Source organism: Carica papaya, chromosome 4 (genome assembly GCF_054855325.1).
Source record: "Carica papaya isolate Zhongbai chromosome 4, ASM5485532v1, whole genome shotgun sequence".
In the NCBI taxonomy this organism is placed as follows: domain Eukaryota; kingdom Viridiplantae; phylum Streptophyta; class Magnoliopsida; order Brassicales; family Caricaceae; genus Carica; species Carica papaya.
In genome coordinates this window covers 1,573,569-1,599,796 of record NC_142312.1, presented here as the reverse complement: position 1 = coordinate 1,599,796, position 26,228 = coordinate 1,573,569, and the positions used below count along the sequence as shown (strand labels likewise).

Sequence of the window (26,228 nt, the reverse complement as noted above, 5' to 3'; positions counted from 1 at the left end):
TAACACAATAGTAAAAAATAGCATGAAATAAAAAACATGAAGGGACTCATCGGATGCGATTTCAGATTTTGCCCGCGGCTGCGGTGACGGACTTTGCCTACAGTTCTTAGCTTATCTGCCATTTCTTTTACTTCGATTTGGTCATAGGTGTGCTCGGAATTAAATTTTGAGCGGATAAGATAATTTTAAAATTATATTTTTATACGTTTTTTAAAATTTTAAAATTAATACTGAACCAAAATTTATGTCCAGGTATTATAATAATTGTGTATTTTATTAATTTTATTTTAAAGATAATCATTGGTTTTAAATGCTATAATTTAATTTAATTTAATTTTATACAAAATTCAATTATTATAATTGCCCATCTTATTTTTCTCTATATGAATTTTATAATAATTAAGTTAAATTAAATTTTAATCAATTATTTCATCTATATAGGTGATGAAAATTTTTATGACAAATAATTTCTTATAGTTAAAGTTTCGTAATTTAGTATTTTTTCATAAAAAATTGCAATGTCACGAAAGTGCAGTAGCAGCACCCCACGTATGTAACACAAATATATGTGTATATATATATAAATATATATATATATATATGTATAACATGAATGATGAGAAGGTTCTGTCAACACACATATGGATGATGGTATTGAAAGTTGGAACTGGGTGTGGACCAACGAATGATGGGAAGACTTTTTTTCCCGAGAATTTTTCTTTTTAAATGGTGACTTTCCCGGAAAGTTCTCCCTCTTATTTTTCTCATTATCATCATCCTCACTTCACCAAATTTTTTTATACCATCGTCGACATATTATAATTAAATTAATTGAACCTTTCAACAATCTTTTTGAACTGTGAATTTAAAATATTTTCAGTAACAAATTAATTACCCACATATTTATTCTTAGTTTAATATTTAAATTATATGAACTATAATATTCAATCTCGAATTATCTGAAATAAATTCTAAATTTTAACAACAAATTAGGATTCAATTATAACGTAATCATAGTTTAAAAGTCAAAATAATTAATTTATTTAATTTTATATTTTGTCTACTTATGTTCAACTTGATTTTCATAATTAATAAACTTATCTCCTGTCTTGTCTTGCGTGATAAAGGGACAACTTCTGCTAGGCAAAAAACATAATGAAAGGGAGGGCAAAGGACACGGTGTGGAAATAGTAATAACTGATTATTTTAATATTTAATTATCTTTTAATTAGTGTTTAATTATATTATTATTACTTTAATATTTTGGTGATTATATTATTTGCTTTACGTGTGCTTTTGTGCGATCAAATATGTTAAGGATACCAAACGACGACGTGTCTTCCATTTGGCAAATTGTCGGTCTTTTTAAATCTATATGTACATATCATGCATGTATATGGATTTGGTACATATCACGGTCTAGATTTTTTGCTTTTATTATTTATATAATTCTTTTTTCCATTACTTATAACCAGATTTAGTATAATACACATATATACATGTTTAAATATTCAAGTATTTTTTTATTGGTGAATTTAAAATTTTGCAACAACATTATCTACAATTTTATACAAATATATTTACGTGTACATTTTGGAGTTCATGCATTAATCTAACAATTTTTAGTATTCATAATTTATTTAGATTTTTTATTTAAAGACTTAAACTTTTTAATGGGTAAGAATTAAAATTTAATTTTATGGGTAAATTTGTAAATTTAATTATTATTAAAAAAAAAAAAACCCAAAATCACTTGTTGTTTTATATAGTTTCAAATAATGGTGGACCAATATTAATTAACTCCACTAAATCTCATACCATTTGAACTAGTTCGAAAGCAACTCTCCAGTTGTTGATTATATATATTAATTTATTGCAAAATACAAGTACATACATGAATACACACACACACACACACACACATATAGATATATTATAGATATGCATAGGTGTTATATGATTGCCAAAGAAAAAAAAAAAACTAAAGGAAGTACATTATCTAGAGTTGAAATTATAGGCAGTAATTGGTGGCAAAGTTGGATTGTTGGTTAATTTTCAATTTATTGAAGGAGACCAAATCATGGAATGCCACATAATGAATTTAATTTTGGCACCAATCATGGATATGTTGATTGCGATCTATCTATGCTGAATACACATCATGACATATGCTGCACCCTCAAGTCAAGAAATTAACCAAACACATTTGCCGTCCACAAAAAGTTGTCTATTTTTCCATTTCTAAATTCCCACATATATATATATATTATATTATATCAAGAATATTAGTGTATTAAGATGCTTTTTTCTCTTAATCTGGATTAATCGAGTCAGATTTTTGTAATTAATACTGTAAATGTAAAAATTTTGAACAGCATTACTAAAAAAATTATATCACACATTTAGAAAATCAAGATGGAGAAATATGTTTTAATTATTTTTTTTTTTTGAGAAAAGTTTTTGTGGGTAATGCTCTAAAAATATAAAGCAATATATGAAAATTCACTTTTTTAATATTACTTGAAGAAAAACCCTTAGCATTAACACCAAAAGATTTTAATAAAACAAGTTAATTTAACTATATAAAATACATGTAATTAGCCAATTAAAATAATATATATAAAATAAATAAATATGTAACAAAATTTAACGTGTAAATTATAATGTTAGGTAATTTAGAAAATATGATAACATAAAATCAATATAACATAATTTATGTATGCATGTGTGTGTGTGTGTGTGCATATATATATATATATATTAAATAAATAAATAGGTGATTGCGAAGGGGAAACTTAGTCATTCCTATTTATAGGCATGATGTGGGATATAAGGTGAAAGGCAATGGAGGTGTATATATATTTGTTGCTTCAACATATATATATGACCTACCTAATCAAACTCTTTTAGACAATATATGAAAGCAAATGATCAACAAAGTCCCATGTGATTTTGCTTCCTTTCTTCAATACATAAGAATTCTTCTTGAAAAACTATTCCAACTAACTAATTAGGTCGTACAAAAATTTTAGGTTTTGTTCGATTTATTTCTCATTCGTTTTAATTGTAAATTTTTATATCACTTAATTCATAATATAAACACTAACTATTAATTAATTAAATTGATCGTACTTAATTCATTTATATAAGATTATGTGTTTTATTTTATAAATATATATATATATGAAAATAAATCGATGTTTATTAGAATAAAAAATTAAAATTTAAGAATCATAGAAAAAAAAAAAGAATATAATAAAGAAAAATTTATTTACCCATTTAATATATGTGTGTGTGAGCATATTTTATGAAGTGTGCAAGTAACTTTCACTCCCTGTCCACACATGCAAGTTTCTTTGGAGAGCAACAACATCAACAACAACAAACACTTCATGTGAACATCGCAATTCGCCAACATGTGGGGGCGCGTCAACCATTTCCCCCACCCCCCTGTCACGTGACGTCCCAGATCTGTGGGCCCCATCCCTTTTCCATTCGCTTTACCCCTACATTCGAACCGACACAATCACTTCCCTTTTCTGTTCACGGAGTATATCGTAATTTTATTTAATTGGAATAATTATACGACCTGAGTTCAATTTATATTTTTTTTAAAAATAAAAAAATAAAATTATCCAAAAGAATGAAGGTGGCCGCCGCCGCGGGGGGGGGGGGGGGGGGGGGGGGGGGGGGGTTGGTGGTGGCTGGCGATGTAAAAAAGGACCAGTTAGCCAATTATTCACGAACAGAAATCTGCAACAAAACAATGATATAAGCTTTTTAAAGTTTTGTCAACCGTAGAAAATGACCTTTTATGGTTTAAGTAAAATAAATTGAAAAATCAGACCATTCAAACTCAATCATAGAATTCACGCCTCCAGTGGGCTCCATATTCAAATGATCTTTTCTGGGTCCCAAAAATCTTATCAACTTTCTTTTGGGTATTTTGACAAAATCAAGTTTTGATATGATAATCTCATAATTCATGGTAGGGTATGGGGGGGCGGCGCCATTCCACCATCATCTCTTTCATCATCCCTACCCTACTAACTCGCGAATATAACAGCCTTTTTCTTTCAGGCCCAATTGGGTTTTGAACCCCAATTAGGGTTACCGGCCCTTTTAGGGATGGGCTTGGATGAAGAGTTGATGGGCTGTCAGAGTGGAGTACTGACCCATGATCATGTCCATGTCAGGCCCATTTTCTAAGCAATGCGAGAGTTGGGTTCTTTGTCCAACGGGAATGCGACATAAATGACATGACATCAATTCGCTCGGCAGGATTCGTCTTTTACATGAAAGATGTTGTGTTATTGTTATTGTGTGTATGTGTTATTTAATTATTGAAATATATTAAATTAATTATATTTTAATTACTTAATATATTTTTAATAATATTAAATACGTATAATTATAAATTAGTTTTCTTTTATAACTCTAGAGAAGTTAATTGCTGCTAAAATAAGATATTTGATTTACAAATTCAATAGTTGGTTTTGTTTTAAAGAGAAGACAAGAAAATTGTAACATATGGCTTTTATAATGTTCAAGAAACCAGAAGCCAAGGTGGCTGACCAAAGGAAATATGTGTGTATATATATATACCATAATTCTCCACAAACAATATATAAATATACATTATATAAGCTAGCATACCCAAGCCATTACACCACTAATATGACTGGAAGTAGATGCTGAGCAGCATATGTAAGCTGGCAAACCTAGTTCCAAATATTTCTGTGTTAATTGTTACGGATGAGCTTTTTTTGGCATGTTTAATTGAAAAAAATGACGAGAGCAGAGGAGGAGCCCGCCAAATCCAGTTGAATAAATACAAACACATTGATATAATTAAAAAACTATAAACACATTGATCAGCTTTCTTTCTTTCTTTCTTTCTTTAATATTATCTCTTTTATCGGAACAAACAACTGAGGATAAGATAGAACTTGAAGGCGTGTTAGTTCTTTTTTTGTTCAGGTGCCTAGATATATTGGTTATACCGTTGGGAGCTCGTGGCTATACTTTATATATGTATGTATATTCTGTCCAACGAACTTGTTGACAAAACAAACCAGACGCCAAGAAGCTGATAATGATTTCCGCCAATTAGCAAACCATCCACACACCTCTTAATCATCAGCTCTCGTATTACTACTCGTCAAATGTATATACAGCCTGCTAACCGTATCTATACCCCCTTGTTGCCATGTCGTCACTACAAGAGTGTTGATTAGCAAGTTATTTTAAAGGGTGTATGTATAGGCGGCTTATGATGATGAATATGGGAATTGTTGTAAGTTTGGTGATGATTTTGCTGATTGTTGCAAGTGTAAGCGGTGGGTTCGTCGCCGGTGGGATTTCGGCTAATTTCAGTCATCATCAGTTTGACTTTTCTTCTTCTTCTTCTTCTTCTTCCTGCAATGCTTCTTGCTTGGATGACAAGAGAGGTGTTCCCACAGGAGCCAATCCTCTCCATAATTGATTAACAGGTACATGATATTATTAATTTACCCACTTCTGATTTTCAAAATATTACTCACTACAAAATATAATTTTTTCATGTACCACACCCGAATTCTCTCTCTTTCCCTCTACATATATGTAGGTATTTTCCTTTAGTTTCTTTGGATATGAAGTTGTAGCAATTTTATGAGATTTCATACCAGAAATCGAGTTTGAGACAAAAAAATTTGTTGTAGATTTTGAAATTCTTTCTAATATATTCACTCTCATCGATTTTATGGAGTACGTCACTTCGCTCATCTACATATATTTTACGCATGTTATGTATTTTTCTTTTAGTTTTTAATTTATTTGCTAATTCATCTCATCGTTCAACAACTATATATTCAAGACATATCAGGAAAATGATCCGCTAGTTACCGTTATTTGTAATTACAATATTAGGAAAATTTGGTTTTTGCTGCGGTTTGTACGCCGTGATAATTTTCTTGTAGCCTCAACCTTGCCGCATGCACCTCCGTTGCGGTTGCTTTGTCACCTGCAACAATGTCTTTTGTGTACGTAGCAACTTCTCTCTCTGTCAGTCTTCGTTGAAACTAAAAAGTGCCATGCGCGGCATTTCGCTTTGGCTGCAACATGCTTTACCGGTGATGTAGCCACCAAAAAAAAAAAAAAAAAAAAAAGTTAAAAACTGTCGCAAAACCCATTTTTGTTGCAATGTGTACTTAATTAAGAGTTATAGTATAAACTATCCTGTCAAAATGTTAATGCCATTTTCGTGAGGTTAATCGAAGTAGAAAATGCAAAAAAAAAAATCTTATTTATTAATTGAATTGCGATTTGAAAAAAGAACCGGTGTACTTATATATAATATATACAATTACAGTGATGGGTTTTTCACAAGCCATAAATTATTATGATATATTATTATAATACAAATCTGACATGTTCGTGCATGAGTTGTCGTTTGGCCGTTTGTTGTCCTCCCCTTAATTTTATCGCATGCCTATCTAGAAATCATAAGCCTGTCTTCTAAAAAATCAGTAATTCAATTAATATTCCCAAAATGAAACTCAAAATTTGATAATATTTTATCTTTAAGTTTATACGAAGATATATAAAAATAACTTATGACTCGAAGAACATATGTAATGATGTTTTGGCAAAAGCAAACAAATTGGAGCAAGCCAACTCTATAGACTACACGTGCATGCATGCATGTAATTATAGTAGTTTACTACTTTTAAGTATGAGGCGTGGCAAACAAATTTTAGAAGCTTTTATTAAAATATGAAATTTAATATTTATATGTCTTCGAGAGAGTTGAGTTTTTGTTGTTTTGTAGTTATGGATGCTTCTATGCTTGTCTTTTTTTGGTTTCTCTCTCTCTCTCTCTCTCTCTCTCTTTTTTTAAAATTTTTTTTTATATAAATTGTTTTTATAATTTTATTTCATCTTTTTAATTTTATAAACTATTTTTATTCGTTAACAATATATTTTTCTCAATTTTAAAGGGTATTTTTATTTATAAGAAAATTACTTTTGAAATGATATATATATTGCAATAAAAGTAATATTTACTTTTATCTCGGTTGAATTTAAAATTTTTCTGGTCAAATTAATTTCAATTTTTGTTATATAATTAATATATAACGGTTTAAAAATTAAATAAGTTACATTTTTGTGTAATTTATTATACAAGGTACTTTGATTTTATAATTTAAATAGAATTAATAATATATTTTTACTACATACTTAAATTAGTTAATATAAGTCATAAGTTATTTTTGTTCGAACATATTTCAATAATTTATATATAAAAAATATTATCTAGCAAAAAATAATTGAATTAACTTATATTTAAAAGATAATTACGATTTTTCTGATTAATTTAAAAATTAAATTAAGTACAATTTATACAAAAAAAAGTGATATCGATTGTAAAAAATTGAATTAAAAATTTTAGGAGTTTGAATATGAGATTTCAAATTACGATATGTTTAAATTGTTGTTTGAATATTTTTACATTATTGAAATTAGATTTAAGTGATAAAGGGACAACTCCTCTCCTCTATGAAACGACATCGCTTTGACTTTGATGGAGATGACGTGAAGCTATGACGTGTGAACTGAGCCCGGTGGCCACTTCGCGCACATCCGAACGTTCTGAAGGTTCCCCCGCCCACCAAAAATGGTACTTCGTCTTCGTATCATTTCATTTCTTATTTGTTTGTTTACTTATTTATTTTGTTTATCTGGTTTGTAGTAACTTGTCACCTTCCTTGCTTCGCTTAGCGATCTTTCAGTAAGTTTTTAGAATTTTCTTCCGCTATAATCTGGTAGTTGCTTTTAAAGCTTTCACCTACAAGAAGCCCGCCAAGTGTTCGATAATAATCCGAAATGACTTTTCAAAGAGTATGATATTTCAGGCTGCAATTGCGTTGAACCGTATATAGATGTTCATCAAATTATTGGCGTTGCAGGAATGTCTAGAACAGAGTAGATGCAGAGAGTTGGCTAAGTCGTCGTCGTCATCGTCGTTTTATCGCTCAGTATATTCGGAGGTGACGTGAATTGTTGTCATTTCCTTTTTCCTTGCTTTGGGACTTAAAAAGCTAAACATTTGAATGAGAGTAACTTATATCAAATTTACGTTTTCAGATGTTTCGGAGAATTCTCAGTATCCATATTATAAATTTTGAATATACAGCTGTGTGTGTTATTTTTTCAATCATGTAATCCAAAATAAAGGGTCTGACCCCGGTTAACATTTATAATTCTGTATATGCAGATAGAAGAGGTCGGATGGGAAAATCTGGTGAGAATGAGTGGAGATATTACGTTTCTGAGCTTCCGTGTTCTGTAAGATTATTATGATTACTTTTGCTATTTGGTTAATATTATTATCGCAGTTAGATGAGAATTCAGTGTTTTTTTTCTTGTTTATTTTTTAAAATCTCGAATTGATGTGGAATATTTGATTTTCAAAGAGGAAAATAAATGATAAGTCAACCATTTTTATGATAAATCGGTATATTATTAGTATAACTATAAAGTGAAGTCAGGTGGCTGAGATTCAGTTATCTTTTGTGATATTGAACTTGCAAATGAAAGATCCAAAAAATGAGTTTTCAGATTATATATTTATAAACCATAAGCACATGAAATATCTTATATTTGTGCTTTTAGTCATGAACCTTACTCCTCAACAGAAGTTAAATTGATAACATATATAGATGCTGTTAAGCTTTGTCTATGAATTTTTGAGGAATATGCACATGCATCATGTGTAGTCTGTAATAGATACTACCATATGGGTCACTTTCTCACTCATAGACTTACTATTGCCTATAGGGAAATTCACTTAGAGGAGGCCATTTTCCGTTTGATCCATTTAAACTTGATGATAATGATACGGGAGGACTTGAGCTGTAAGTTGGGTATGGCATGATGTAGACTGAAAAACTGAGACTCACAAGGTTATGTTAGGAGCCTTAGATATAGACCCAAACAGGAAAGTTTTGGGGAGAAAAGTGCAGGATGTAATGATGAAGAGGGAGATTATAGAGCTTAAGGAAGAAGAAAAATGAGCAGAGAAAAAAAAAAGAGAGAGTAGTAGAATTATAGAGGAGAGAATTCTGGAATAGATTTTCTTGGAGAATGATTGATTTTCTTCAAAATTTTGCATATATTTCCGTACATCTGCACTGTCCTATTTCTACTGCAGATTCCAATTCAAAACAGAATGGTACAGAATATTCATGAAATGAAAAACAAAGCTTTTAAAGAAAACAGTTACGTGATTAATCTAGTGAATCCAGTAACTAATCTGAGCTTAGCAGAATAATTTAGGCCAATTACTACTATTTACCCGTTTTGGATGTGGACGCCTCTGGTAAACCTTCAGTGGTTTCACTGGTGAAGATCCTGGATCGGTTACTGTGTAGGGAGGGTTGGTCCTAACAGGTTATTAATTCAATAACTTATGACCACTTGAGCTATCCCTCAGGTGGTATCACACACAAGCACTTGATGTTTCTTATGTCTGTTAGTTTTTTTTAAAACTTTCCCCATATCTACAATGATTATTTAGCTTCTCAAGCTTATTTTTGAGGACTTATCCTTCTCTAATTGAATGCTAGAGATAAGAGAGGAAGACTGCATGTTTTGGAGATTCAACTGGATAGAAACTATCCCAATTGCCCACCTTCAGTTGCAGCGGTTGGTCTCCTATAATCTACTTTTGTCTTTGAACTCTTCCATTTGTATGTCTAAATGTCTCTTTGACTTCTTCCTTAGGATATACCGTGCATGTTTAACTTAAAATGGTCAATAAACTCGAGACTGAAGAATTTGATACACCAATTCCAAGAGGTATTCATTGCAATCCTTATTAGAGCAGCTGTAAAGCAATTTTCATATGCTTCTAGTCACTGAAGCAGTTTAAAAACGTCTTTAGTTGAGTATAATTATTACAATTAGTTTAAATTTTTTAGAAATTGGTTTGACTCCATTATTCAAGATGGCAGAGTTACGTTTTCATGTGTTGTAACTTTGTATGCAGCATCTGGAGATGCTTCAAGAGTTTTGGTCTACATTGGATGAAATTGACAAATCTCTATGGGTTGCTGGTAACAAACAGCCTTCTCGGGCTTTACCCTGCCGTCAAATTCATATAGGTGATCCTTTAGTTTTCGAAGTTGATAAAAATGTTTTTCTCCCCGCCTTTTTTATTTAGTAACTTTTCTAAAAGCTTTACAGGAAGTGATAGCTTCATTATGCTTTCTATAGATGTTGATGATCCTAAAGCTTTACCAGAGTAAGACTTTTCAGAAAAATTTTCCCTGGGCTACTAATTGACACTTTTGGATTCCATTTACCGATGACTTAAGTTGTGTAGGTGTCGCTTTTTGGGTCCAGATGAATTCGTAAACTCCTTGAGAAAGATATGGAAACAAAATGCCAAAAGATGGTACACTTTTCAATGATCTCTTCTCTAGATTCTTTGAGCATTTTGACTTCTGATCCTTCTGTGAAGGTAGACTTATATGTTACTATTGCCAGGAGGAGAATGAGTTTCCATTGACTTCCTGCAAACTGTTAAGCGGGTCCTGTTTGCTTTAATGGGCTATTGTTGCTAATCTATTATCTATTTGCTCCAGTGGCAAATTGTTGTGCATCTGCATGCATTGGATTATAGTGTACTTTGTTTTCATTCTATTCTTAAATCTAATCATTTGATTTCTAAAACTTTAACATAATTTACATAATTATATACAATTAAATCAACTTCACTCGTATATTCAATCCAACAGTGATGGATTTGTATTTTCACTTATTAAAGAAGGAATCACAAAAACAATGAACTTGAATTAGAATTGAAATTAACTTGGAATTAATATGTTATTTGGATCATCAAATCTTCATTGTACTTGTACTGTATTATCATTTCTATTCGATAAAATTGCAATTTAAACCAAAAACTCAACATTAGTATCTTGAAAATTTCTATGTAACCTCAAATTGCATGGTTGAGATTGCAACAGAAAGTTTTTTAAAAAATATGATCTCTTGATAAAAAATTTCTATTTAACCTCAAATTGAGTGGTTGAGATTTCAACAAAAAGTTTTTCAAAAAATATGATCTCTTAATAATTGCTTTTGTTTTCTTTCATAATTTTTATTACTTGAAGCTTAATTATGCGACATATTGCATGAACTGCCACCATTTTTAGCAACATTTTTCACATATGCAGAATTTCCTGTTAACCTTCTGAAGAAGCTTGGTCTCATAATCAAAATTTTGTATAATAACAAATACTATTTATTGTTTTTATGGATTTCCACCGATTTCATAGGTCGAAAGACAGATCAGTTATAGAAAATCTTAGAAGTCTGTTGGAGATAGAACTGCCAAAGCCCCCAGCTGTTGTTGAGAGTGAGCATCAAGCTGAATGCGGAATTTGCTATGCTCAGTTTCTTCCTCTTGGTAACAGTTTCTTAGTTGTTTAATGGGAAATTATTTTGAATCAAATATAAAATGATATGTTATTAGTTGGTACGAATATAAACTGATATGTTATGACATTTCCTAATAGCTTGAAAGAAATTTGAATCAACCTATAAAATTTATGACATCTGGTTTTCATTACATTGTTAATGAAAATAGAATACTAAATTAACGTACACATGATAATTTTTCATATTTCAATATCTTAAAGGTTTCGCTCTTATTGACCTGTGTTCTGTAATGCCGACATAGATGACGGGCTTGGAAATAAGAGCAGTGAAACTGACTATACATGTGAAAATACCAGTTGCAGCAGGGCCTTCCATAGTCTCTGTCTTGCAGAATGGCTGCGTTCAATAACGACAACAAGGCAGTATGTTTATTAGTGTCTCTCAGCTTCTCTTTGCTTACACAGAATAGTTAAACTTTATTTTTCGTTTCTCATATTTTGTCAAAGACAATGTGTATATTGCTTTTTCTTCTTGCTCTCAGCCATGGGAGAAACTATTGGATGCTGCAGTAAGCATGGCTGAGGTTGTCCATCCATCAATTTTGGTTGGACCATTTCAGTTTTTCCACCACATTAAATTGAGGTGGCCCAATGAAATTTCGAGGTTGAACCACGTCATCATGCGTGGGACTACATAATAATTTCTAATGCTCCTGAGGGCTATATGTCCACACAAACAATCAGCCTTTGCCATTGAATTTGGGCCCCTTGCATCCACGAGTTTTCCCTTGTTTTATCTCATTTAGCACACCTGTTGCATACAATTACTAGTAGCACCTACCATCCAAGTTGCACCCGAGTATTTCAGTACTGTAATCAATTTATTAAGTACTGAACCCTACCTCCTCTTCTGAGATATTTAAAGGGTCAGCCGTATAGGTTGAAAGGAAAGTGCGGACAAAATTTTTTTTTGGGTATATTTAAATAATATCAAGAACTGATTGGAGCAATCACAAGAATGTTGCACCAAATTTGATGAAATAAAGACTACTAATAAATAGAAAATTGCCGAGTACCCGCTTGAGTGTACTTGGAGTAGCTAACGTATATGGTTCCAAAGTATCTTTTAACTTGCATCCTCAGTTTTGCTAACATATTTTTGCTTATTAAACGTCCTCCTTCCCCCGAAATTTTCTACCAAATGGAGACTTTTATGGGCGTACAAATTATCCTCGTTGATCAAAACAAGGATTGTATAAATGAAAGTTAGTTAAGAAGAATACCAAGTCAACTTACACCATGACACAAAATAGTTTATCTTGAATAAACATCTCTGATGCATGCGATGGTCATGCATCCTCTGCTATTTTCTTTTGTTTTATGCAATTTGCTACGTTCGTTTATAGTTTGTTTGCATGCTTATGCTGCAGGTCATTCAATGTTCTGTTTGGGAATTGTCCGTACTGTTCAGAACCAGTTGCTGTTAAAGTTAACAGTGCAAACAAGTAAATCTAGCATGCTGATTTCTATCCCCATCAGAAGGCAAGTGACAAGTGAATTCCTTAAGTAGAAGTATTAATACTCTGTTTAAGGTCTTGAATTTTCGATTGGACGAGGACCGAATCTTTCTTTCTCCCATTGATGGTTGTTGTAGAAATAATGTTACAGTGATCTAGAATTCATGATATTAACTGTGAACACTAATGTTTTTGCAGTTGTGTACTAAAGAATTAACAGTTCTAAAAAATTATTATGTAATGAGTATTGTATAACTTAAGTTTACCGTGACACTACATTTTCATTAAGGAAAGAAAAAGAACCTTCTTTGGTAAGGTCAGTGAATAGCATTAATATTGCATTGAATTGCACTAGATACAATGTACTCTACTAACTGTGAACTGTGATCGAACCATTTTACGTGGCCACATAAAATTCATTTACATCCTAACTTTAGTCCTTCGATCTTTCGACTTATTTGCACGTTTCAATATTGATGGGGGACCATGAAGGATTCACTCATCAAGTACTGTTTCCAGCCAGTTCGCACTAGAAAATATAGGTTGGTCGCCATGGTTTAAGAGGATGGTCCCTGCACCAAATTTATGGTGTAGATTAAGCAGGTTGAGTATCGGGCTTGAAGATAATTGATACTACTCTTATGTTTATTTTGAGATGGTGAAAACTAATTAAATCAAGATATTATTTTCACTAATTATGATTAATTGAATAATATGAGTTCAATCATTGTTTAGTGAGATCGTGAACAAAATTAATCAAATCAAGCTAGTTTGATTCAAGAATCAAAGATAGAAATTGAATTTCTGTGATAAAAGAAAAATTCAAGGTAAGACAGGGAGAGTCAGTAAACTATTTGCTACTTATAGAGGTTAAACTAAAACAAAGACTCCAAAAAATGAGAGCAGAATTAAACCAATAAAAAAATGGGAACTGACCATCTCAGACTATAAGTACTTATCAGTTAAGGTGCTTTTTTATTTAAGAAGCCCATTTGCGCAAACTAGAACCCACATAATTCAGGTACTTATTACGAAGCAAAATCTAGGCTTAAGCTCGCACGGGGACATGCCGACAGATCACGCCCACGCCTAGTCCCAATCCCATCCCCCACCTGGGGCCAATATGCTAAATATATATGTATGTATATATAGTCCAATTTGTAAATGTTTAGAAATGAAGGGCACCCACTTCTGGCCTTTTATGAAAACATAAATTATTTGTTTAAAGTTCTAAAAAAACTTGAACGTTCAAACCAAACAGTAATTCTGATAAGTATTTGAGTGTAACTTCTGTCTTGTTTCAACACCCAGAAGTAGTAAGATTCACAAATTAAGGTTTAATGAGAAAAAAGAGTTGATGTAATCATGTCAAACTCAAGAGTGGTATAATGTTAAAACTTAGGGAATAATTTATTTACCCATTAATAAAATTAAAAATACAGTGTACAATTTGACAGGCATGCATATAGATTTTCAGAGATTATACAATAGCAAAAAAAAAGGAACTTTATTACCATATACACACATACACACACACATAATAATGTTACAAGTAGGAATTTGTTGGGTTCGTATCTCCTCCACCCAAATAATCAAACTCGGAAATACCCAATTCACATATGCAACCAGCATACTTATTTTCCCCTCATTGAATAAAATTTTTTATGCCATATTTTTTACTACACAATTTAGGGTTTTATGTGTTGTGGGTTTTGATCGTCTATATGCCGAAGACACACTCAGGTGGTGTAACTGGGTACCTTGATTTATCAGTGCAGTAATCATAGATCATGTGGTTGAGACGGACCCACCTGTATCTTCTTGCTTCAAGGGCATTCAAGGCTTGATAAGCATTCCCTTCCCACCAGTTTTTAGGATCAGTGGCGCAGTTGGATGGCCCTGGAACTGCGCACCCTTCAATGTCAAAGTCTCTGTAATATGCTTTGAAGGGCGCTTTGCTCCAATCTATTTTCTCTAATCCCCCCCTCGTCGCCCAATCATCCGCTTCCCATAATGTGGAGAAAATCCCCATGGGTTGGAATTTTGGATACGGGATGTTTCTGGCTTCGTTGTTCTTGTACACTCTGATCGGAACTTCGTCCACGTAGAACCTACAAATTAAAAAAAAAAAAAAGAAACTTTGTCTTGTTGAATCATGAAGTCATGATCAGGAATTCAATATTTTAGGTTTAAGGTCTGGGATTTACACAATGTGGCGATGGTTCCAGAGAATAGTATAAGTATGAAAATCTGCAGCGGGATCAAACCATAGGTTCACTCTCTGTTCTCTGTCACCTTTTCCATGAGCATATATATTCGTCTGGACTGTGTATGGCTGTCCTGTCCTGTTCCCCAAGAATTCAAAGTCCAGCTCGTCCCTCAGTGAGTCAGTGTCCGAGTTCAACTACACACACCCACATACGCACCGCCATTAAAGCCGAAACTGAACAAAACCCAGAACCCAAATTCCGATCTTGACGAAGAAAATCAAAGAGATAGAGTTATTGAAAAAACATACATAAAAAGCAGTGACAGTTCCTGCAGAGTCTCCGGGAACAAGCTTGATCTTCATGCTCACACGCCCAAACAAGTACTTGCTTTTGGAAGCAAACCCACATCCTGATTTTAATCATCATGAGTATGTATAGTTATACACCATATTTAAATGATTCAATATTCTTAAAATATTTAAGTAATTAAACAAAATTGACCCCACCAGACCTGAATTTTGGTCAAGCAAAAGCTGAATGGCCCTGCCTCCTTCTAGCTGGGTTATGTGGGAATCAGCCCATGTCACCTTAAAATCTTCAAAAAAAGTTGATGGTTTGCCGGAAACAGAGACTGCCAATGCAATTACCATGCAAAAACAGAGCCATCCACCAGCATTTACATACATGGCTGCCGTACGTATATGTTTCTGCAGTGCGTTTGTGTCAGAAATACAGAGCAAGAAAACAGAGAGAAAGAAGTGGTGAAAATGGGTGTGGTTTGAAGATGTTGTGCGGAGTAGTGTATATATACACACACGAAGATAAGGAGAGGGAGATTCAAAATAGGGAGAGAATTTGATGGAGACTGCTGCATTCAAATAGAAAGCGCCATTAGAGCTTAGCTTTCCATCCAGCTAATAGCAAGCTAGCCAACCCTAACTATTTCTCTCGGGCCCTACCACCCTACCCAACCACTCTCATCTCCTCTGAAGATCAGTTCTTCTCTGCTATTTTCTGTAACAATTTCTTTTACAGAGATAAAATGGTTTCAACCCGAGTATTCTCACTACTGAAACCATTTTACTGAGTGCTCAACTCCCATCTCCTCTGCTCGGAAATTTAAAAAGTCAGCTTTAGAGGTTGAAAGGGAAGTGAATAGTATGCATGCATTTTCACATACATATATACTGTTTCCAGCCAATCGCCACTATAAATATAGATTGGTCGCCATGGTTTAAGAGGATGGTCCCTACTCCCAATTTATGGTCTGAATTAAGCAGAGTTTAAGTTTGTGTAAGCCAAATTATTTCATTTGGATTTTAGATTTTGTTCCATAGAGAATGATATGAATTATCAACTAGTTTTAGCAATTTTTAAAGCTTTTATTTATTGAATTATTCTATTTAAATAATAAATATTTTTTCGGATTAATTTAAAAAATTACAAATTTAAATAAAAATTAAAACAATAACGTCAGTAATACTCATAATTCTCAATTATATTATTGTCGATTTTTAAAATTTTTTTTTGATAAATTTTTCTGTACGGTCTATATTAAAAAAAGAAAAAATTATCTATTAAATGCATTAAATTTATTTTTAAATATTTTAAAATTTAATTAGTAATCATATAATAAGTATTTTTCGTTGATGTATAAGATCATAATCACTAATTACTATACCTATGATTGGCAATGTTACGTGAAAGTAGTAATGCAACATCTTGACCACATAGAAACAAAATATTGAAAAAAAAAAAAAAAACTTTATATTTTACATAGAAATTCTTACACGAAATCTTGTAATTTTTTTTTGTATCTTGTAATTTTTTCATCACTAATTAATTGTTAGTGTAGTGTTAATGAATTGATAATGTATGGTACAAAATATAGTTGAGGTTATATTGTAATAAATTCTAAAATATTATGAGATTTTATTTATAAATTTATATTTAGTTTAATTAAAAATATTTATTCACTATATTAAAATTAATGGTAACAAAATTAATTTTGTATACATTATAAACTACATCCAAAAGTTTAAAATATGCTTTACTGGTTTGATCTACTTTTGATAATTGACTCGATCACTTTATAAAAAATTAAATCTGATAAAAATTTTAGATGATTTATTTTTATTTAGTTATAGAAATAAAATATTTGAACAATTTATTTTTCTATATTATTAACATAATTTTTTTAAAAAAGGGTATTATCTAAAATGCTCCTTATATATTATGAATCATAACTAAAGTCTACCCATTTGATCCAATTTTTATAATTAACTCGAATTTAATTAAACGTAATAAAATTTTGTATGATTTATTTAATTTTTTTCCTTCTCAATTCCTACTTTTTGAAACACTTAAATGCATGTTCTAAGTTAATAATCTTTTTTTTTTTTAGTTTTAAAACATCAATTTGATACATACATATATAATATAAAACTAATTTTGGTTTAATTATATTTTAATTACTGAATTATGTTTGGGTCCTCACCAGTTTAGTTTGATTTGTAATTTTTAGTTCAAAAATTACATTTTTTAACTCTTAATCTAAATTGCAATTTAATAATTACGATTATCTAAAATTTAAAAAGTAATTTCATGCCGAATTCATTCAATAATTAATTACTTGGATGATATTTCAACAGATTTGTGACATTGTTTTCAATTATTGGAGTAAGGCTTGTTTGATACATGCCTACTTGATTATATGCTCACCTAACTCTCTCTATGGTAGTCAAATTACCATAATGTCAGCCTCCATACAATAGCTATATATACACATTGTTAATATATATATATATATATAATACATATATATACATACACGTATATATATATATATATTTAATGAATCTAATTAAAAATGAAAAGTTACTATCATCCCTACACAATTATTACTATTACCTTTTCATACTATCATCACTAAACATGAACAATTATTATATATGCATTTTTTTTTTGCAAATTATTATACACCTTATCTCATAATTACCTCTTATATTAATTAAGTTTTCATGAATTTTATAGTTAATATTTAAATAGTTAAAAAATAAACAAGAAAAATTATAGATATTTGTGTGTGTATGTATATATATATATATATATATATGGAAGTATAGCTAATATTATATGAAGACAACGGAGAGACGGTGGCTGACATTGAACGGCCGGCTGACGGTTCCCCGGAGACGAGGACCCACTTAATTGTGGACGTTATTTCACAGTCTCTGTTAAACCTCTTTTTCAACCTTTGATTTTTCTGAAATTCAAAATCATAATTACACACACACACACACACACACAAATAATTCCTTAATGCTAGACAGCCAAGTCAACACCAACCGCAAGTTGACACGTGGCGTAATTTCCATCGACCAAATCTAGTGCTGTTTTTGATATTTGGTGATTAATTAATTAAAGTTTACTGTAACATATTAACTTAAACTAAATATTAAGAAATATATAATATATAATATATTCATAATTTTCTATTCACTTAATTTTTTGAAAATAATTTATCAATTTTAATTATTATATATATATATATTAAATAAATTAAGAGATGAGAAAAAATTAATATAGCGTGAGTATTCTTTTAAACAAATCAATATATAGAAGACTATATATGTGTGTGTGTATGTATATATATATATTTATATATTTATATCCAGAAGATTAATCTTAAAACATGAGCCCGACTGTCCCTGCTCCTTTATAAGAGTCTGAATTCAAAGCTAAACGACGAAGAAATCACTTTTCTTCTTCGCATAATTGAGAATGCCTTCAACCAATAAGAATTCGCCATGTGTCGTCTCGTGATCCATGATGGAACTCGCACGTTTTTCATTGTCTGCCGTGAACGTCCTCAAAGCGGGACCTTCCTATACGTGGCACATCTTAATTGGTTGGTGAGCAAGAAGAGAATGACTCTCAGTAAACGGTGGGCCCCGAAATTGAGTGAGCGCTGCTGTCGGTGGGGAATTCAGATGATTATTATCGGGCGGAGTGAGTCATTATATTTTGACACGTGTAGTATTTTGATTTGCGGGGTTCGTGATTAGACCTAATGTAATTAAGTTCATACTCTCGTTAATCAGTTCTTTCCGAAACTGGAAGAGCAATATAATTTTATATCATATAGTTTTGTGGGATAATTTAAGTCCATTGAAATTTAGTATTTCTATGGCAAACATTATAAACATGTTGGAGTATCCGAGTCAAACCAAAATTATTTAATAATTTATTATAAATATTAAATTCTTGGTAGAGTCATTTTTTATTTTATAAAATTAAAGTGATAAATATTTTAGTCAAAGTTATTATCCACTTAGCATATATAATATTTTAGAAATATTTACTTTTAACATTTAAGATTTATTTATCAAAATCAATTTTTTTTTACCCGAATCCATTTTGAATTTGGGATGGGTTTAATTTTTTTTTTATATTTAAATTTCATCGAATTTATAAATTATATGACCTGAATATGATTTAATTATTTTATTATATTAATATAAATATATATATATTTAGAAAATATTGCTTTCCAAATGACAAATGAGGACCACATTCATAGATTTCATTCATTATTTATTTATTTGAATTGTGTATATATATATATATATATATATATTATATGTTTGTAATTTGTTTGGTATATCATTGTCACATAGAAATTATTATTTTAATAAAAATAGATATTTCACAGTCAACTCATATTCAAGGAGGGCATAGACACTTCTAATCCGTTTTAATTATTTGCCGGTAATTGGGTGGATTGAACTTGACTAACCAACAATAATTAATTAGGCTTATCTCTAATTCACTACTGATTAATCATAACAACTACACTTTTTCATTATCTCTTCCACTTTTTTTTTTCATTAATCGTGATGGTAATGCATATACACACATATATAGTACATGCATATATACAAATTATTAATTTGCGAGTAAAAGTTCCTGTTTGGAGTGTACTTGTGCATTCATATGTCGGCCAAATTTAAATAAAATACAATCTAAATATATATTGAATTCCCACAAAGTAATTGAGATTGTTCTAAATTAGTCAAACTAATTCTTATATTTGGATCTTGTTAAGGATAAGATTAGCAGCAAATCCAATCTTCAAAACGAATTAAAATTACATAACCAAATAGAACCCTATTATTTTTAGCAATCTAATCCTAGTTTGTACTTCTATGAATGGATGTTTGATCTGATCAGTAAAAATAATCCCATAATATTTCGGATATATTTTCTCTTCTCATATATATATATATATATGTATATATGATGTATGTACGTCTCCCTCTCTCTCTTTCTCTATATATATATATATGTATATGTTATGTAGGTAAATAAGCGATGATAAAAACTTAACCACCAATATTTTGATTGGGTCCATTATAGAGTCATAGATAGTACGATTGGAGAGAATTTGACTACTCCTACGTGTCTTGATAAAATCGAATATTGGCAATATCAACATCACCCAAACGGATGCTAGCCAGTGGTGGTGATTAATTTGTTGAAATAATTGAAGACAGAATAATAATTTTGTGGATGTCAAGTACTTGATAACTCTCTCTCTCTCTCTCTCTATATATATATATATACGTATATTAGAAGATTATCATTGTTGTATCTCGCAAGTTACCATACCCTTTTTCACATAATTTCTTTTGTCGGAACATCTTTTCGTAAGAGGGAAAACTAACATAAGAAACCCATATATGTATATATATATAGTATGTTCATTATATAGATACGTGTATGTATGTGGTGTAGTAGCAATGAAAGTTGGTGAAAATAGTGGTTTAAAAATTGAAAGAAAATTAAGTAGCAATTTGTCAATTCTTCTCTTCTTATCCGTCTATAAACTGATTAAAAACATGGAGACCCACATGCACTAAAAATTAATTAATTCATACCGGAGGTCTTTATAAGGGTGGTCGAGGCTTTATAGCACCTACACCATGAACAAAGAAGATAAGTACACATGCTGGTCAAGAGAGTCATGTCTACTTATTTAACCGACATGATGTATATACGTATATATACATACATGAATATGTAAGTTCTTTTGTTCACTTCTTGGTATTCCAACTAAAGGTAGAGAGACAAGACCATAGCAACAACACATGCAATATGAATTATGCATGCCTCGTGAGGATAAGAAGGACATAAAGCCTCATTAATTTTGTTAATTATGCATTTATAAGTGCATGAGACCGTAGCTCAACACTAATGTTATATACATATTGTTGTATATATAGATATTACCATAAGGTGCACGGGGATACCCACCTTACATCTATGTTTTTATAAGTTCATCTCGTTTATCTTAAAATAATTAGTTTCACAAGAACATTTTAAAAGCTCAAATTTATAAATCTATCAAGTTAAAAGCCTAAAAAAAAAATTATTTTCCAAAAAATTTATATATGTAATTTATAAATACAATTTTCTTTTGACCTTTGAAATTGATCAAATTTCAACTGTGTCCTCGTCGCAGTGTCAGGTAGAATATCAAATCGTACTATTAAAGAGCATTAATTAAATGAAAAGAAGCTGTTGCACCTGCAATCAGCCGCGCACGTGCGTCCCTTATGACTTCATTGTCCAAGAATTATTTTCCGTTCAGCCGCCAAGGCTGATTATTATTTCTTGTCGTCAGATAAATATATGTTTATAAACAAATTCCATGTAAATTTCGGAATTATTCTAAACATAGTCTATAAACATATTCTCAACTGCAGCCAGTTTTAACCTAGTGATGATATAAACTATAAGAAAGAAGAGATTTTCACCTTTGATTTGTAGCTTAGCGCTTGCACAACCCTAACTCACTGTTACTTTCAGATGATAGAGCTGTGATCTAACCGGAACTTATCCACTTAATAAGTCTGATTTGAACTCTTTTCACTCTCGGATGGACAATAGAAAGACTGCATTAAAAGCAACAAAAACGACCTGCCAAGCTGCATCAATGGTTAGATCAAACACTGGAGAAGAGGCTGTCTGGTTTACCCGCGGACAGCAAGTGAAAAGACATTGATACAAACAATTAATGCTTAGGGGAATATAATACTGTGGGACAAGAGAAATCACTTGCATAACGAGTACAAGTCAATTGGACTTCACATTTCACTTAATAAGAATTTTACTCCCTACAAATCATATTTCTATGGTAATGTAAATAGAGATTCGGTATTGTATGACTATATATTTACATGAAGTGAACTCTTGAATCACAATTAGCAGAAGCATCAACCAAAGAAGTATTCATCCTGCAAGATATATCAAGATAGTGCCACTTAATGACTTGTCTACTCTATTTATTAATATCTAAAAAATACTCAAAAAGCAATAATCCACAACAAGTTGAAGCACATTAAATCGGAATCCTGAGATAATTTTTCTAGGAGAGGAAGTCAACTGACAGTACAATTCTGTTCTAGAAATGATAGCACAAAGGCGAACCAATTCAAAGGTAATGAAAGGAATAGATATATATAACTCTCCATAAGTCAATAACTGCAAACAAAGGAGATAATTTCGAGTTTTAGCAGAAATTCACCAAGCAGGGCTGAAAAATTCATTGCTGTAGAGATTAAGCGAAAGCGACTCAAATATGCACAATGATGATGGATGATTGAAATGGCCGGCCATTTTCATTTCATAAAGGGAAGATGATAAATAGAGTAGCAAACTCAAAAGTATGTACACTCATTTTTTATTCTGAATGGTATTGAGGTTCTTGAAGTTACAAGCATGGATACAAGTCATGCTCTCACAGAGTATTTACAGCTGGATATGTTGTAAACTGGGAAGCAAAATGATACACGGCCAATGACGCACCATAGCTGTTTCCAGAAAGTAGAGAGGAAAGAAACTGAGCTCCTGATATTACGAATCAATGGATTGACGGGCACAGCGACGTACTCTCCTGCAAGTAACCTCATTTAAGATTATTTGTGGACATTTGCAGAATCAAAGACCCAGTAAATCCAGAAAAAAAAAATGATGAGAAAAGAAAAGAAAGAGAGAAATGGAAGCAACTAACTTGTTATAAGCCTGGATATCTTGCTGGTAGAGTTGAGCTGCCTCAGGATTTGCTGGACTAGTGGGATTTGGATCAGTGAGAAGTGACTGTAGTGATTAATTCAGTAAGAAGTAGAAATAGTCTCATTGCCACTGCTTATTATAGGTGAGGAAGTATGATAGAAATATTACCTGTACGGAGGTTAAAATTGTAGACACATTATGGCAGGGTGACCATGCGTCCTGAATGATATCCATGCACAATGTACCATCACGGTAAACTGCACGAACCAAATTCAAGAAATGACAACATAATAATAATAATATACAAGAGGAAATCTCGTTTACCGGTCAATTAAAATGAAGAACAAAAGAGGATAACAATAAAAACTGCCGCAAAAGTGGAAACAGAGCATTTCTTTATATTTCATCCATTGTTGTGTACAAACTTCAACGACAAAACAGAGAATTTCTTCATGTTTCATACATCATTGCGTACAAACTTCGACAATTACAAGTCTTTATCTAAGCAACATATATAGAAACAACCACTAAAAATCACGAACAAAAGCGCTTTGGTTTACAATCCATCCAAAGTGTTTATTTCAAAAATGAAATCATGTCAAATTGAATGAAAAATGAAGGGGATAGCTAGTAGGTGCTAAGAATAAATATTTCGTTTTTGTTTTCCTATGATAATAATCCAAAACTCTCCTTGGTTCTTGTACCCCTCATCTCTGCTAAATTGGACTTCAAGTTGCAAGTTTTTGGATGCATGCTTCAACCTAGAAAGAACCACCAAAATTCTGAACAGAGGTATTGTGGTTGACAATCTATTCACAGTATTTCTTCCAAAAAGAATTCATCTTCAGATTGAATGAAACATGAAGGGATAGTTTGTAAGTGCCAAGAGTAAACATTTCAGGGACGTTTCTGTTTCTAAAGAATTCCGCAACTCTCAGTTTTACAGCTCATTTCTACTAAACTGGACTCCAGGTTGCAAGTTTTGGATCCAGGCTTCACCTGACTTACATCCTCCATTTACTCAAGTTTCTTTTGCATCCATAAAATAATGGCAATAATTTCACATTTGGTCTCATAGGGAAATCAAGCAACTAAATATTATGCTTAAGTAAAATTGACCACAAATAGCTATAGAAACCTCAAAGTACACCAGTGCAAAAATCAGTCAACAGCATAAGGATACAAGATTGCAAAAAAAGGTGTCCATATCAGAAAGCAAGGAGTTATGTTTAAGTGGAAGATGGATAATCTACTTTTAACACATACAAAGCTATACAATCAGTGCTAGCCTGTTCCTGGCAACCGGAGACCTTATTGTCACCATCGCTAAAATAAAAGTATTGAAATAATATTAACGGACAATTGGGATCCATGATTGAAATGTTCAACAAGAGAATTTTCTTTTATCTGCTTCCACTCATAGCTCAAAATTTTTAGATCCTTGAGGAAAGAAACGAACATAAAAAATATGAAGTAAACACCGCAAACCTTTATTGATTTCCAATCTTATATTAGATTTCACACCCTGCAGTCGGCAGGAACATCCAACAAGGTGCATACTGGGATATAATGATTATGTTTATGTTCACCAGGAAGTATATTTTAGAGTTCACTTCAATGTATTCCTGCTGACTTCATTTGAGTAATTTCTCTACAATGATACAGGCAGAACCTAGTATATCACTGCAGACCTTTCCACCATTAGATCCTTATATCAGTAGCTTATAATTTTCTACAAAAATCCACTTTCGGATGTCCAAGATTCAAACATTTTTTCTTTTAATTTTTGTCTTCAGTCATAGACTAAGAATATTCATATTATATCATAAACCTTACAAAAAGGACATACACCATTTCTTCCTAATCCTGAGAATTTTACGAGCTTACTTTCTCCCACTTTCCCTTCTGGAAACAAAATTACTGTCGCTCGCTAAAATGAGTTCACAACCCAAATCAAAACCATAATGTAACAAAATCAAGGCAAAAAATAAGACACCAACAGTCAATAAGCATAATAATTTACTTACTATTTGGATGGAACATTTCAGACGTGAACCGAACTCGAGGCGGCTTCTCCGGATAATTTTGACCAAATGTCATTCTTAAACTGAAAACACCACCTACATTTTCAACAGACAACCTTTCCGGTTAAAGAACATACACACAACCTTCCTACTCAACCACAACTAAATTTCAAAAAGAAAAAGGATTATCCAAATTTTAACATATCCGCTCGGATCTAGTACAGGTACCTTCCCAAGGAGTCTCATCGGGCCCGAATATGGTGGCGCTCCAAACAAACAGGTTCTCATCGGACAAAGGACTCGCACTACAGCCCTAAATTCCACAATTTAAGATCGGACTAAACGATTAAACAAGAATCAATTCACGTAATTAGACAATTATGCATACTAAAATAGCGGAAAAGTAAAGGATAAACTGCGGAAGTAATCTCACTTCAGGTGGCTCGTTAATGATGGATTTGAGGTCAGACATGAGCCTGAGCTGAGCCGATGATGATGACGCCATTGTCGTTCTGATCTAAGTTACTTCCCTTTCAACACAATCGTATATCGCAAGACAAAAGTGTGAAAGAGAGAGAGAGAGAGAGAGAGAGAGAGAGAGAGATACAAAGAAGAAAGAAAAAGGTGGCTGCTGCCTTCGTTTTTCTTTGAGCTTTTCTGGTTTTGGTGTAAGCAAAATGACTAAATTAGCTGCCGCTGATTTGTTTCTTTTTTATATCAATTTAAGAAAACATAACGCCGTAACGGTCATTTCCTGCGGTTTTCTTTTTGTCTACTCTTCTTCAGCCCCCGGTTTTTCTCTCTACGGTTAGAACTGGACCGTTTGTTGGATGAGCCAGTGAAACTCTGCCACGTAAGCATATCCAGTGCCAAGTGGATTGGACTTCGTTTTGACGCCAAGAGGCCAATAGTCCAACCCACAAACGAACAAAGTTGGCCCAATAATTATTTTTAAGTGGGTTAATTTCTTATTTT

At 31.9% G+C, this 26,228-nt stretch overlaps 3 protein-coding genes across 11 annotated transcripts; 1 reads left to right on the top strand and 2 right to left on the bottom strand.

The window, feature by feature from the left end:
- The first annotated feature begins 7,504 nt into the window (after positions 1 to 7,504).
- LOC110809101 (zinc ion binding protein) lies at positions 7,505 to 13,263 on the top strand. 8 transcript variants are annotated; one of them, XM_022034822.2, is made up of 12 exons: positions 7,518 to 7,660; positions 7,733 to 7,771; positions 7,896 to 8,030; positions 8,258 to 8,328; positions 9,609 to 9,687; positions 9,766 to 9,840; positions 10,031 to 10,145; positions 10,258 to 10,285; positions 10,367 to 10,438; positions 11,325 to 11,455; positions 11,729 to 11,849; positions 12,857 to 13,263. In XM_022034822.2, the coding sequence occupies exons 3-12, from the start codon at positions 7,923 to 7,925 to the stop codon at positions 12,933 to 12,935; spliced, it is 879 nt and encodes a 292-aa protein (XP_021890514.1). In that variant the 5' UTR covers positions 7,518 to 7,660; positions 7,733 to 7,771; positions 7,896 to 7,922; the 3' UTR covers positions 12,936 to 13,263. The 8 variants fall into 8 exon arrangements, with proteins under 8 accessions (XP_021890513.1, XP_088073351.1, XP_021890514.1 ...); XM_022034817.2 differs by having other exon boundaries at positions 7,519 to 7,660; positions 10,228 to 10,285; XM_088217224.1 differs by having other exon boundaries at positions 7,519 to 7,660; positions 7,733 to 7,881; positions 7,950 to 8,030; positions 10,228 to 10,285.
- Positions 13,264 to 14,431: 1,168 nt separating this feature from the next.
- XTH6 (xyloglucan endotransglucosylase/hydrolase 6) lies at positions 14,432 to 16,330 on the bottom strand. Its single transcript, XM_022034790.2, has 4 exons — positions 15,665 to 16,330; positions 15,462 to 15,562; positions 15,151 to 15,347; positions 14,432 to 15,054 (listed from the first exon to the last, which is right to left on the bottom strand). The coding sequence occupies exons 1-4, from the start codon at positions 15,837 to 15,839 to the stop codon at positions 14,664 to 14,666; spliced, it is 864 nt and encodes a 287-aa protein (XP_021890482.1). The 5' UTR covers positions 15,840 to 16,330; the 3' UTR covers positions 14,432 to 14,663.
- Positions 16,331 to 22,809: 6,479 nt separating this feature from the next.
- Positions 22,810 to 25,946, bottom strand: LOC110809103 (ubiquitin-conjugating enzyme E2 1-like). Of its 2 annotated transcripts, none has more exons than XM_022034826.2 (6): positions 25,687 to 25,946; positions 25,482 to 25,566; positions 25,257 to 25,349; positions 23,398 to 23,486; positions 23,228 to 23,279; positions 22,810 to 23,110 (listed from the first exon to the last, which is right to left on the bottom strand). In XM_022034826.2, exons 1-6 carry the CDS (start codon positions 25,756 to 25,758, stop codon positions 22,947 to 22,949), a joined length of 555 nt encoding a protein of 184 aa, XP_021890518.1. In that variant the 5' UTR covers positions 25,759 to 25,946; the 3' UTR covers positions 22,810 to 22,946. The 2 variants fall into 2 exon arrangements, with proteins under 2 accessions (XP_021890518.1, XP_021890519.1); XM_022034827.2 differs by having other exon boundaries at positions 23,228 to 23,313; positions 25,687 to 25,944.
- Positions 25,947 to 26,228: the final 282 nt, after the last annotated feature.